A 12571-nucleotide genomic window follows, 5' to 3' on the forward strand; every position below is an offset into this window, starting at 1 on the left:
TGCACAAGGGAGTGTGTAACCAAGGCCCAAAATCACTGATTGTGACTAGATTGTGACTGGAGGCATTCAGTGCATTTTTATTTTACTTAGTGTGACAGATTTACTTGGACACAGGTAAAGGTAAAACTGTTCTGAGTGCAATAATTTAACCTGAATTTGTTTCCAGTTTTACCTCTACGTTCTTATTAAATGCTGATTTAGATTCAGTAAACAGTATTTTGAACCTCTATGGTTGCAAAAGCCTTTAGAAATCTAACTGTTGTCATTTTAGCAACAAAGAAAGAAGGTAATCTGCAGAGATCAACTCACAGCTTCCAGACGTCATCCCACATGCAGAATAGTCTTTCCCCTCTGTAGAAACCAACATTTCAATATAATAATCCTACTAAGTCATCTTTCTGCTTTGGGATGCTGCCAACATTGGTTTGGTCAGTTCCAGTAAAAGAGAAAAATGGCCAAGGTGTTACTGTTCTAATTTCTGCAGTACGTTTTCATGGACATGTTTATGCTTTCATTTTAGTTCAGTGTTGTTTTGTAAAATGGAAAGAATCTTTAAGTAAGTGCTGTCTGCAGAGAAAAATGGAAATGTATGCAAAGTACTCTGTGTTTGCAAAGTACACTAGCCCTGAATAAAACAATTTGCAATTCATCTCTTTGTTCTTGGGGACTTTGTGTGTACAGATTTATCACCTTACCCTTGTGGAATTAAGTTACATGTACTGCTATTACACCTAATAACATGTCACTCTCACCACTTCTGTTCCATGGTAAGGAACCATGTTGAGACCTTGCATCTATTTCTGGTTTTGCTTAGTGGTAAGTATTTTAATGAGCTAAATCTGTATATAGATATTAAGATACAGTTCTGCACAAAGCCACTTTATTTTGTTAGGGTGAAACAAGTAATCAATTTTGCTAAAACCATATATTTAAGGAGTTAGCAAGCTGATAATAAATACCACCCAAATTCTTAAAGCATTCTTGCTGCATGTTTTTCATCTCCTCAGTGGTTACAGAAGCAGGGTACGTCTAAAATATGTATTTTGTATTAAAGTTGTAAAGAAATGAACCAGGACTCTTTTGTCCTGGTACAAACAGTGTCTGTAACCTAAGTAAAATTGCAGGAATACAAGATAATTCTGAAGTAGTATCAACTTGATACAGAACCTTTCCAACTCTTAGTACATGGCCATTTTGATTATACTGATGTTCCTTAAATAATTCTATATAAAGTGCACATAGATATTGAAATGATATGTTATCATGTCCCACTTTAATTTAGCTTTCCTTCTTGCTGCACCTGCACATAACAACTCTCAACAGCATGTAGATGATTCTTCCTGTTGGGTGTGGAAACATAAACCACAAACTGGGTAAGTGGGATTAAACTCTGAGCTCTCTAAACCACCAAGTGGGTCACACTAAGCAGCTGTGGTATGGCAGATATAGCCTCTGGGGGCAAATGTACTTCTCTAAACCCAGTGTGGAGTTCCTCCAGATTCTGTAAAATAGAGACCCTTAGAACAGGCTTGCAGGCATGCCCACTGTTCCTCTTCTCCATGCAGGCACCCGTTTTTGCCTGTTGTCTTTGAAGCACAGTATTACTTTGGTTTCTTTATTGATGCAACACCGCCATGAGAAATGTTTTACTACTATTTTTATTAGTGCAAAAATAGCTCAAGAACAGGCGAAAACTCTGCTTAGTTATCAGAAGTAAACTCTATAAACATCTAGCTTAGAAGCTAACACAACCACTCTAATAAACTGCTTTTGGCTTATTTCCATGATAGAGCAAAATAAATTTTAGTTAAAGCACTCTACTTATTACAGACCTCCTCCTTCTCCTGTATGTAGCAAATACACAAGGCAGACCAAGTTTATCTGCTTGAAAAAACCTGACAGTTTTTTTCCCCAGGTATGTGTCTTGATTTTCAGACTGCATTTCCATGTGTGCATTATCATCACGAGAAAGGTGCCAGGCCAGCCATGAAGCTACAGGTGAGCAACACACTGGTATACATTATGCAATTCTAGATGGGGGAAAAAAGTTCTTACTCAAAGGCAAAGCTAGGACAAATACCACCTTCAGCATATCGTTAGTGGTAGTGCAAGACTGGTCACTACCCAGCCAGGACTGGCTCTGCAGCAGAAAGCTGTATGTGCTATCCCTTTCTTCCTAAATGAAGTCACTGGTTGACATTTTCTTACCTGTTCCTTTATTTTAATTCAGGTTTTTTGCTAGGCAAATAGCTGTGGGCCTGAATTCAGCATTTGTCTTGGAACAGAAAGCAGAACCTCCACTACCTGGATTTAAGTAAAGCAAAAGCTGAAGCCTAGAAGTGCTGGCTGAAGCCAGTCACTGAACTTCGAGAGCACTGGTGCAAAACAGACTCATCCTGAGGTAGTAGTGGTTTTAAATGACACTATAAAGGAGATGTTTCCTCAAAAACCCTGCAGGAAGTGGTTCAGCATCTCCCTTGTCCCAGGTATGGGAATGGATTCATAGCAACCCCTTAAGCAGGAGCCTTTCCATAATTTTCATTTCCCCTCAGGAGTTGCCCAAAATATAGTGGAACCAGCTGCTGGTTTAAGTGCATTTTCTGCTGGAGGCAGCTGCTTTCAGGTAGGAAAATGAGGATGCCTTAAAAGAGCAAGAAATTTAGTAGTTCGATTGGCATGTTCTTATTAAAAACAAGAGGTAATTCAGCAGAACGAGTGACGTGGTTAAGTAGAGACAGTAACCTAATTCTGGGGGCTGGGGTTCCCCTGCAAGTTGGCCACTATTACAGTAAGGCAGGCATAGACACAAGAAATGGTCACCTTGTTCTGCTTAAAAACCAAAGTTACGCTGGAAGTTCACACTGTCTCCCATAACAGATGGCACAGCCAGTAATAAAATACATGATGGTTTTCCACTATCTTTTTATAACTTCAAGCAAGACACCGATAGACTGCTTTGGACCCCTGAATTCTGAACATAACATACACAATTGCAGTCTCACGTTTTGTGCTCTTATTTAAAAGCCAGTGAAAGTGCAGATTGTCTGAAAAAGCAAAAGTTAGAAATTTCGTTCAGACTGATGTATAATAAACCCAATAAGCACATGATTAAAATTGCCTTGCTTTCTATAATTGAGGAAGCCTAGATCCATACATTTAGTGCTGCTGTCCACAAAGCGTTTACCTTCATTTGCAGGTAACAGCTGCTGCTTGAAAATGCAGCTGCCAGAGCCTAGATAAAATATAGAGGATGTTCAACACTATTCATTATTATAATGATGATGCTAATATTTAAGAAACTAGTTTCTGAGTTTAAAAGTCTACCCTCATCAAATTTGTAGGCATACCAGTAGTGTTTCTTCAAAGTAAAACACCATCACTTCGTACCACTCACTGAGTGCAAAATGTCAAGATTTTACAGAACACCAAAATCCTTTTGAATCACTGAGATGTAGCTAAAAATAAGTTTATAAAATCAGCTTTTAAAAAAAATTTACTAAGTGTCAACAAGTTTCAGGCACTGCCTATGTAGTTTCAATCTTTGAAGCAGGCTGTCTCTTGCCTTGTAGAAAACATTGTAAAGGTGTCAAAAACTTACTGCTTAGCTGAAGTGAGGGCTCAGCTCTGGTGTATGCAGTTGACAACTTGTACTACAAGTGCCCATAAATCAAATTTCTTAAATATTTTGTATTTTATATCAAGTAAAAAGATGTGGAAAGTGGAAAGAAATTTGCCTGTTGAATTTTCATTCCTTCTATTACTTCAGTTTTAATCTTTGAATTTTATAGATCTGGATGTATATTTGTCTATGTGTACTTTTTTGCTGGCAGCAGGTTGAAATCCAAGACCAATTCCTCTATGTTGCTTCAAGTCCATTGCTTTATCAAATTCCATCTTCAGAGCCTGCTGTAACTTCTCCTCCCCTTCCCTGTTCAGAGCCATGTTTGGTTTGTTTGTAGTTGCTGAGAGATTTTGGATAGGCACAGAGCCCTTTTTAAAGCCACCCATCAGTCTAAAAAACTTCATTTGTTGCTCAGAACTTTGAAAAGCAGCTGTACTCCACTGGCCAAACTTTGTACCCTGTGAAGCAAAACAAGGTTAGTGCTAAAATTAAGTAATACCAAGATCAAGGACAACAGTTTCTGGCTGTGTACCATGAGAACAGAACCAACTACAACAATAGGGTGAGAAAGAGTTATTTCACAGGTCGTATCTCTTGAAGGGTGTGATAAAAGAATGACACAACCCTGCATGAGTGCATCTTCATTAGCACTGCAGTTCATTTAAGCTGGAGACAAGGTTTAATGCACTTTGAGAATCTCCTTTCCCTCTGTCTTAGGAATCTTGGCTTTTCTGCACTCTGGATAATGCTGAAAGCGCCAGACGTTGCCCAATCATTCCTTTTATTCTAAGACAATTGACAGGCATAATCCTCTTTCACTCTGTCACTTCATACAGTTATCTTCTCATTTTCCTGTTGCCTAGTTAGGTACCTGCGGGTTTTAGCTGTGTTTTGTTACCTTAGTTTTGGAGACAGTGTTCAATCCGGCTCTCAAGCTTTGAGTAATATTTGCAGTCTCATCCCACTTCTCACAAGGGTGCAAATCTAAGGGCGAACCCTTATCTGATAGGACTAAATATAGTACTCTGAAAACCTCCCCTCCCGTGCAGCTTGCTCTACTACTTGTATTCACCTCTCGCTGTATTCTTTGAACTAGTTTACTCCTTCAGGATTTTTGTTTTGTGTACAGCTGTCTTCCTTCTGAGAGAACAGCCAATGTACAAGTAAAATGAGAATTCAGCCATTTGTGGATAACCAAAGACACATCATATGATTTATAAAGTTCATGAACTTTCGGCTTACCTACTTTCGGCTTCATTATCTAAGGATCTTATTTGACTCCCAAGCTATATGTAGGAGCTCTGGAGTAATTTATAACTGTTTCTGGCAGGACTGCTACTCCCAATTTTTCCTTTAAAATTGGGGGTGATATTAAATAGACTGAGCTGGCTACATCAAAGGAAAAAACGTGAATTTAGTGGTGTGTTTAATGTAAGGCTGAAATCCTTCCAACTGAACAGTTACAGCTTGCACGAAACAGTCATTCTCCACTCGACAGCCAACATGACACACAGCATGCTACACAATATTGCAGGCAAGCTGTAGCAGGTTTTTTAAGCTAAAAAAAATGCAAGGCTGGAGTATCATTCTCTATCAGAGGCCAGAATACCTGCTGTTAAAAGAAAGCTATCCATAATACTTCAGTATTTTTACCTTGCTCAAAGACAAATTGCTGTATAAGCCGAGCTCTGTGACAGACACGTGCACATACACATAAATACGTGTCCTCCCTTTGGAACGGGAGACATCTGCACAGATGCAGAAATAATTATGGCTTGTCAAACTCTGTAATTTCTTTTAAGTGAAGCACTGGCAGGCTCTACACATAGCTTTTGCTGCAGCATTTCCAGCTCACTCTGTGAAGCTGATGAATTAATTTTCTATTCTTCTGTGTACTACTAAACAGAGACAGAGCTCCACAGAACGGAGATCCCCTGCCAAGGATGTCATTTTTCTCAATGACTTCAAAGGCTATTAGATAGTTGCAGTTCCAGAGCTATTGCAGTCTGCCTCCCACCATGTAAAAACCTACAGGAGTTGTTTCTGGCATTTCAGTGAGGTATATTCCAACTTTCTAGGCATACTGGCACTCTTGTGAGAAACAACTAAGAATACTGAATTACAAACAAAGCTTTTTCTCCTCCTAAATCTTATTACTCCTACTACACTACTGCAACAGTTTCTACTACCTTAATGTATACCTGTCAGGAGGCAGGCTGAGTAGGATGCAAAAGCAAAGAATAATCTTTCAAAAAAGCAGAAGAAAGATGTAAAAGTTAGGAGAGGACTGACTGTAAATATCACACACGTCTTATCAGTTGTCATCCCTTTTACCTTTCTATGTTCACCCATTTCTCAATGTCTTCCACATAACAATTCAGATGCAATTCAGTGACTGCTGTATCCATAGTCTAGAATTATTTGTATTTCATAGTCAGCATAAAACGCTTCTGCAGCATTTTGACATTCTCCAGAGGAACCAGAGAAAACGCTGCTTTTGAGGACTGATGCTGGCATTACAGCACTGTACAATGCCAACTGCTGTTGGAGCTCACTGGTCAGCTCCCAGACTCTCCTGGGATTGTACTAACTTCTTCTATAGCATGGCCTTAAATTTACAGTCAAAAGGAAGAATGTTGTGGCAAGCCATGTACCTGAGCCTCATACAAAGAGCGAGTGCTTTTTTCAGGAACTTGCTCTGGGGCACAGTATTTCTGTCAGATCAAGGTCTAAGTTCATACATACCTTTTCCACTTCGGGACTGAAAACCTTAGTTTTGCCAGATTCTCTATCAATTTCTTCTTGCAGAGCCTGCCGCCTCACCTAGCATGCAGAAAAAACAGCACAAGACACTATCTTCTGCATGTTAAATGAGTTAATGTCATTCACAAGGAAAAGGGAAGGCTAAAATAATTAGTTCTCTTCAGAATTTTGCAAGGATAGTTGCATGTGATCCATTTACACGCTCAACATGAGAACTGTGATTTTTCTAGTGGTATTTTAAATGAACATTTTCCTGTATCAGATATATTTTGTCTTCTAACTGCAGGTAACAGCTACACTGAAACTGCCAAGGTTAATGGGAAGCAAAGAAACCCGTATTTAACTTAATAAGCTACTCAGACGTTGACTGAAGCTGTGGACTTAACGCATGGAAGGTAAAACACTTTAAGCAGAGCTCTATCTAGGGAAATCTTGGCACAGACAAGCAACAAAGGTGTTTTGTTACGAATTCTATCCATACATTAAATGCTGAATTGCTTTAATAAGACAAAGCATACCTTGTCTATGTTAACTTCATCACAGTTTCCTTTCTTTTCCTTCACAATAGTTACATCATCCCCATATTCCTGCAAAACAGAAAAAAGCTTGTATGAATGTTTTTATCTATTCTGGTTAATAAGCATTTACATAACTCTGACTACAAAAGTAGTAAAACCACCAAGCAATAAAGTAGTACTATTGTGAGGCAAGATATAGTCAAATCTAAGCTGGAAATGTCAATTAAAGCTGTGTATTTCTATGGAGAGATTGTCTCCCCAAGCAAGAGATACTTTTTTTCCCCCCCTCCTTTCAAACAAAGAGGATAAGGGATTTCTTTAAATTCACACATTAAAATGGACCTGCCAACATCACTGGCACATACAGTAATGTTTGCAGACAGGGTCATTTCAAATAAAACCATTTCATAAAAGTTCATATTTCAAGTAGGGAACAGAGTAGAAGTTAAAGTAAGTTTAAAAACCTGGAAAGAGCACAGGGAGAGGTGCACACATACATAAAGTGTCTCCTACAATGGCAGCAAACAGCACATTGGTTCCACATTCGGGAGTGAGGAATGAGGGGCTGATGTGGAGACAGAGCAGGTATGGCTGGGCAGGACAGCACAAGGTAAATCGTGTCAAGGCCCCCAAGCAGACAAATACTTAGAACTTCTCTGAAGTGCAGTTCTTCAGTAGGTTCTGCTCCCATTGACTGGCACTTCTAGATCACTGCCCTCAGCCTTTCTTTTACGAAGGTGAGATTTTGGGGCATCCAGTGTAACGGGATAAGTAATAAGTCCAGGACAGGGGTAAATTAGAGCCATAAGCTTTAGACCAGCCTGGAAAAGGTGGCCAAAGGGAAGATCTATTGATACAGCTAACATAACAATCCAAGCATGAAACAGCCAGGGAACACTAAGACAAGGAAAAGATTTGTAACATACTTCTGTCAGCAAAAGCTGTTGTTACTTTTTTTAGGGTTTATAGTTTTATTTAAAGCCATGAATGATTTAGCTCATTTTCCAAAGCCACCTTTTATGTACTGATTTCACACACACACACAAGTACATGCACCATTAAAAATGCGAGAACACTGCAATAAGGAGAGCTCATTCCCTTGGATGAAAAAGAAAAACCAAAAGCCCAATTTACTTCTAGATGGCCTGGTACTGTCTTTTCAGATCTATTAAAACAAGCAGAACTGATGTGACAGGATTCTGCAAACAGCTGCAATGTTACTTTTTTTTCTAGCTGGAAGGTCAAGTGGAAGACGAGGAAGGAGGAAGGGTGCATCCCCATCCCTGCCAATTCACAGCCTGTCGCTGGCCTGCTGCAGGGCAAAAATTACCCCTCCAGGAGTGGAAGTCTTCCCCCCACTTCATGAAGGGGAGCACGTTCACAAGTGGTAGGATTATGCTATCTGCAGGCAAAAAACTTCAAAGAGGTAAACCGAGTCCTCGCTCTGCCTAAGTTGACTGTAATGGCCTCCAGTGGAAAAAACGGTGATCATTAAGTGGGTGTCACTCCACATTGTCTTGGAAAACTCATTTTTTACTTGCTGCACAAGCCCAGCAGAGGATTTTTCAAGGCATGCTGCAGCGTGTGTGACATATTGTAAACAAGAAAATGTGTTAGGACTATGGCACAGTTAAATGCAAGACTGACATTATCAGCCATTTGCTACAGCAGCGTCTTTTGGCCTGGCAGGAACTACATTTCTCTAGAACTGATTTACTGAGACTTCTCAATCTTCAGGAGAATTTCCCTGAAGTACTTCTTCTTATTATAGGGCAGAGCTGAATATGGGAAAGAGAAACAAAACATATATCACCCTACGCCCTTCTCCTCAACTGTTTGCAAGGTATTTGCTGTGTTTTCCGTTGTAATTCATCATGAGATTTTACTTGTTGTTAGGCTTATCTTGCCTCCACAGAATGTGAGCAGCTACAAGAATCTAAATAATGTCTAACAGTTTCAGAAAGCCAATGTCAATTTAATTAGAAAAATATATCCCAGCAATAAAACCACCTTGTCCTTTGAATGGTCACAAAGAGAAACCTAAGGACAAAGCCCCAAACATCTGCTCACCTGGTGACTGAGAAGCATACACACTTCCAACACAAACCTTTGTGGAAAAGCCTCTATCTGGGTCTCCATGAAAACTGAAGAACCTGTTTATATAAATCTGTATTTAATTATTAGCCAGATACCAGAAAGCTGTCGGGTTTCCATAGAACATGAAGAAACTGCATGCAGGAGTGCATAACAAAGCAAAGCACACCATGAAGCGGGCTTGAGAGGCAGCCAGCGCTGCAGCCCACCCTATCCCATTCACAGAAATCTTTATTTACTAGATCTTGAAGCAAGCCAAATATCCAAAGTTCTTGATAAAAAACAACTGGAGCACAGTTTCCCATTACCTCTGAAAATCAAAGCAAGCTCCTACTCACTTGCAGTGAGCCACTTTCAAAGTTAAGTAGTAAAAATACAGACAGGTACCTATTGAATTTCTGAACATCTCACAGCTTAATCCTCAACGGTAACAACAGAGGTTAGGCATGTAGGTACTAACTTTAGGCACTTAAATAACTCTAAAATAATATCCTAATCAGATTAAAAAAAGAGAAGTTAAAAAAAAGAAAGTTAAAGCAATAAAACAAGATCTTAATACCCCCTTTTTTTGGGGGGGGGGAGGGGAAATTGGGGGAAGGAATCAAAGAAGAAATCTCTATATTTCAAATCTTTCATCAGTTCCTCTCCATGTTTGTTTCACCTCAGAAATGGCAGTACTGCAAGACTCTAGGATGGGATTTCCTTTAACAGCCAGTCTGGATATAATTCCAGTTACTTTCAGGTATAATTTCTACAGTTCTTGTATCTACTTATTGTCTTGCATAGATTTTTTTTTTTTTTAATTAAGAATTTGAGTTCAGGTTGTTCTCTAGTATTTTTCTATTGGAATTCATACGTCAGTGCTCTATGCTTAGTCTACACTTAGGACTCTTAGGAATTTCTCTAAAGTTTTGTCCAAGTTAGACAACAGGTTTTGGCTGAATTCCCCCCTTGTTTCTAACAATGCAATTCCAGCATCAACAGCAGCAAAAGCTTAAGGAAAAGTCTAACACAGTTAGATACACTCATGCTGCCAATGTTACCAATCTGCTCAGGTTAAATGACATCGTATTAAAATCCTGGTTTACAGGAGTGTTGCCACTTTGCCAAGAGCAACGGGAAGAGGGACAGAACAACACTGATGTCTGTACATACTAGTTTTCTTTTTTGTAGTATTTACATTTTCACAGCCAAAACACTCGATCACTACAACAGCTGGCATTAAAAAGCATTTGTTTCACAACTGTTACATGCTGAAATCAACAGATCAGCTGATCCTGCTTCTCAAACCCCAGAGGAAGCCCCTAATGACCTAAATGTATCCCAACAGTCTGAACAGGCAGAGCAGCCTGCAGGAGGAAACTGCCTGCCTACAAAGCTTTCAATTCCTCAGCAGAGACATCCTCTTCTTTACAACTTACCAGTGCCTCATTTCCCACATCTTCTCCTTTGATCTTTTTTGTGTTTGCTTTTGAACCTGGTTCTTCAGCAGAGTCCTGGGGTGGTTCTTTTTTTCTTTTCTGCCTTTTTCTGTCACAGTGTGTGTGGTTACTGTTGCATAATACCCCATCTACAGTGTCTCCTGTGACACATTCCTCTTGCTTCATTTCCCTCTCCTGATTCTTTTTAGTGCTTTCCAGTAGTGGTATTTTTTGGCTTTTCGATGCACTGTCGTTTTTTAGCACAACTTTTGAATCCTCCTCTTTCCGAATCTTCTTCTTCTTCTTTTTCTTCTTGATGACTTCATGATTATCATTTATAATCTTCCTGCTTTTTCTCCCAGAAAGCTCTTCTTCCTCAGACTCAATTTCTTGCTGTGCTGGGAGATGCTCATCAGGAACTCTGTGACTGTAGTCTTTATTATCTTTATGTGTTAAGGAAGAAGTATCTTTTCTTCTCTTCTTCTTCCTCTTGGTCTCTCTGCTACTTCCAGAGTTCTCAGCAGTGTCCTCTTCCTCTCTATTTGTCAGTGTAATTTCCAAGGAATCATTTCTTTGCCTTTTTCCAAAGTCACTTAATGCAGTGGGGCTATCGGGAACTCCACAGATACTGTCCTGGTTATCTACTAGTGGTAAAAAAGAGTCAGGGTTATTTTTCTTTTTCTTCCTCTTTTTTCTTTTCACATAACTCTCCCCATCATTCTGGGTAATATCTGTTCCATGGAGTTTGCCTGGAAAAGGTTTTTCTTGTGAAATATATTTCTGTAGGGTTTTAGGAACTTTTTCAGACTGTTCATGTTCACTGTCCTCAATGTCCTCTAATGAACACAAAAAAATGCCTTTCTTCTTTTTTTTCTTGGTTACTTCACAATCCAATTCCAAATTCAAAGCAGTCTTCTTTCTGCTCTTTTTAAAAGCAAATTCATTTTCATTAGTACCATCTGCATGATGATTTGAAAGCTCCACATCACTACTCTCATTATTCCCCAATGATAAGAAGGAATGACACTGGACTTTTTTTTTCTTCTTTTTGACAGTTTTAATTTGTTCCTCTGATTCTTCTTTAGGCTCTGAATCCAGATGGCCTTCTACATTCACAAAGCTTTCTGAATGTGCTTCTTTCAGTAATTCAGAGCCAGCTTTCTTTTTCTTCTTTTTCTTCTTCTTATTCTTCAGTTCTAATTGGTCTGAATGTTCATCCTTTAATTTTTCCTTTTTCCTTACCTTTGTTTTTGTCTCCAGCTCATCATCGTCCTCAATTTTAAGGACATTTTGAACATCCTTCTCAATTTTAGTGATAGTCTGGCTCTTACTCCTTTTCACCTTTTTCTTTTTCTGTACAGGTTCCTCGTGAACTTCTTTTCTCTTTTTCTTTATCATTCTAAACAAATGAAATGGAGATGTTAGTGCACAGCTTCAACAAGTCCCAGGCTATTTGGTCTCCCTTTACTCTGAAAGCATCCCGTATTTCTCATTATCACTCTTTTTCCGGTTTCACAATCTGCTTTCTGTGATAGAGGGAACCAGAAGCACATGCAGCACTGAAAACAGAGTGTACCCGAGTGGCCAAGAGGAGGTTTTTCATCTTGTTCTTTAGTGCTGTCCTTGCTAGTTTGTAACTTTTTATCTGTCTCTGCCAGCTGCCAAGCATGACCTTTTCACAGATTTAGCTACCCTCTAAGACATCTTTCCCAAGTGACAGAGCAGATACTATATATGTGCATATATATGTGTGTGTGTGCGTGTGTATATGTGCGTATATATGTACGGATGTGGAGTTAAGGTGGTTTTCCACATATGTATAACTTTTCACTTACAAACACTGAACTTCACATCCCTTTACTGCCCACTTGGCATTACAGGACCCTTTCAAGACACCTTAGTAATTACCTTGAATTTGCTTCTGTTTGTGATTTCTCGTCCTTGCTCTGTGTTTTGGGACACTCGTGCCTATGCACAGGTTACAGCAGACGCCTGTGGTACCCACCCGGTGACACCCCTGCCTTTGCTGACGAACCCTCGTGGTCTCCCACCCCTCAATCAATAACTCACCCACAGGGTTTCCTTAAGTGCCTCCTGCAAGGCACCTACCGCAACCCTTCAACCCCCAAGCGCACCGCGGTGACCCGCACGCC

The 12571-nt window shown here is 39.6% G+C and overlaps 1 protein-coding gene across 1 annotated transcript; it reads right to left on the minus strand.

The window, feature by feature from the left end:
* Positions 1 to 3768: 3768 nt before the first annotated feature.
* KNOP1 (lysine-rich nucleolar protein 1) lies at positions 3769 to 11816 on the minus strand. The gene is made up of 4 exons (XM_010010796.1): positions 10419 to 11816; positions 6904 to 6972; positions 6368 to 6445; positions 3769 to 4080 (listed from the first exon to the last, which is right to left on the minus strand). Exons 1-4 carry the CDS (start codon positions 11814 to 11816, stop codon positions 3769 to 3771), a joined length of 1857 nt encoding a protein of 618 aa, XP_010009098.1.
* Positions 11817 to 12571: the final 755 nt, after the last annotated feature.

The sequence above is a fragment of the Nestor notabilis genome, unplaced genomic scaffold, assembly GCF_000696875.1.
Source record: "Nestor notabilis isolate BGI_N333 unplaced genomic scaffold, ASM69687v1 scaffold14233, whole genome shotgun sequence".
Classification (NCBI taxonomy): Eukaryota; Metazoa; Chordata; class Aves; order Psittaciformes; family Psittacidae; genus Nestor; species Nestor notabilis.

Coding starts and splice junctions, on each gene's coding strand:
- KNOP1 (XM_010010796.1), bottom strand. CDS start 11,816: ATGATAAAGAAAAAGAGAAAAGAAGTTCACGAGGAACCTGTACAGAAA. Junction 6,973..10,418: donor ATGTGGGAAATGAGGCACTG/GTAAGTTGTAAA, acceptor TCTGTTTTGCAG/GAATATGGGGATGATGTAAC. Junction 6,446..6,903: donor ATGAAGTTAACATAGACAAG/GTATGCTTTGTC, acceptor TCTGCATGCTAG/GTGAGGCGGCAGGCTCTGCA.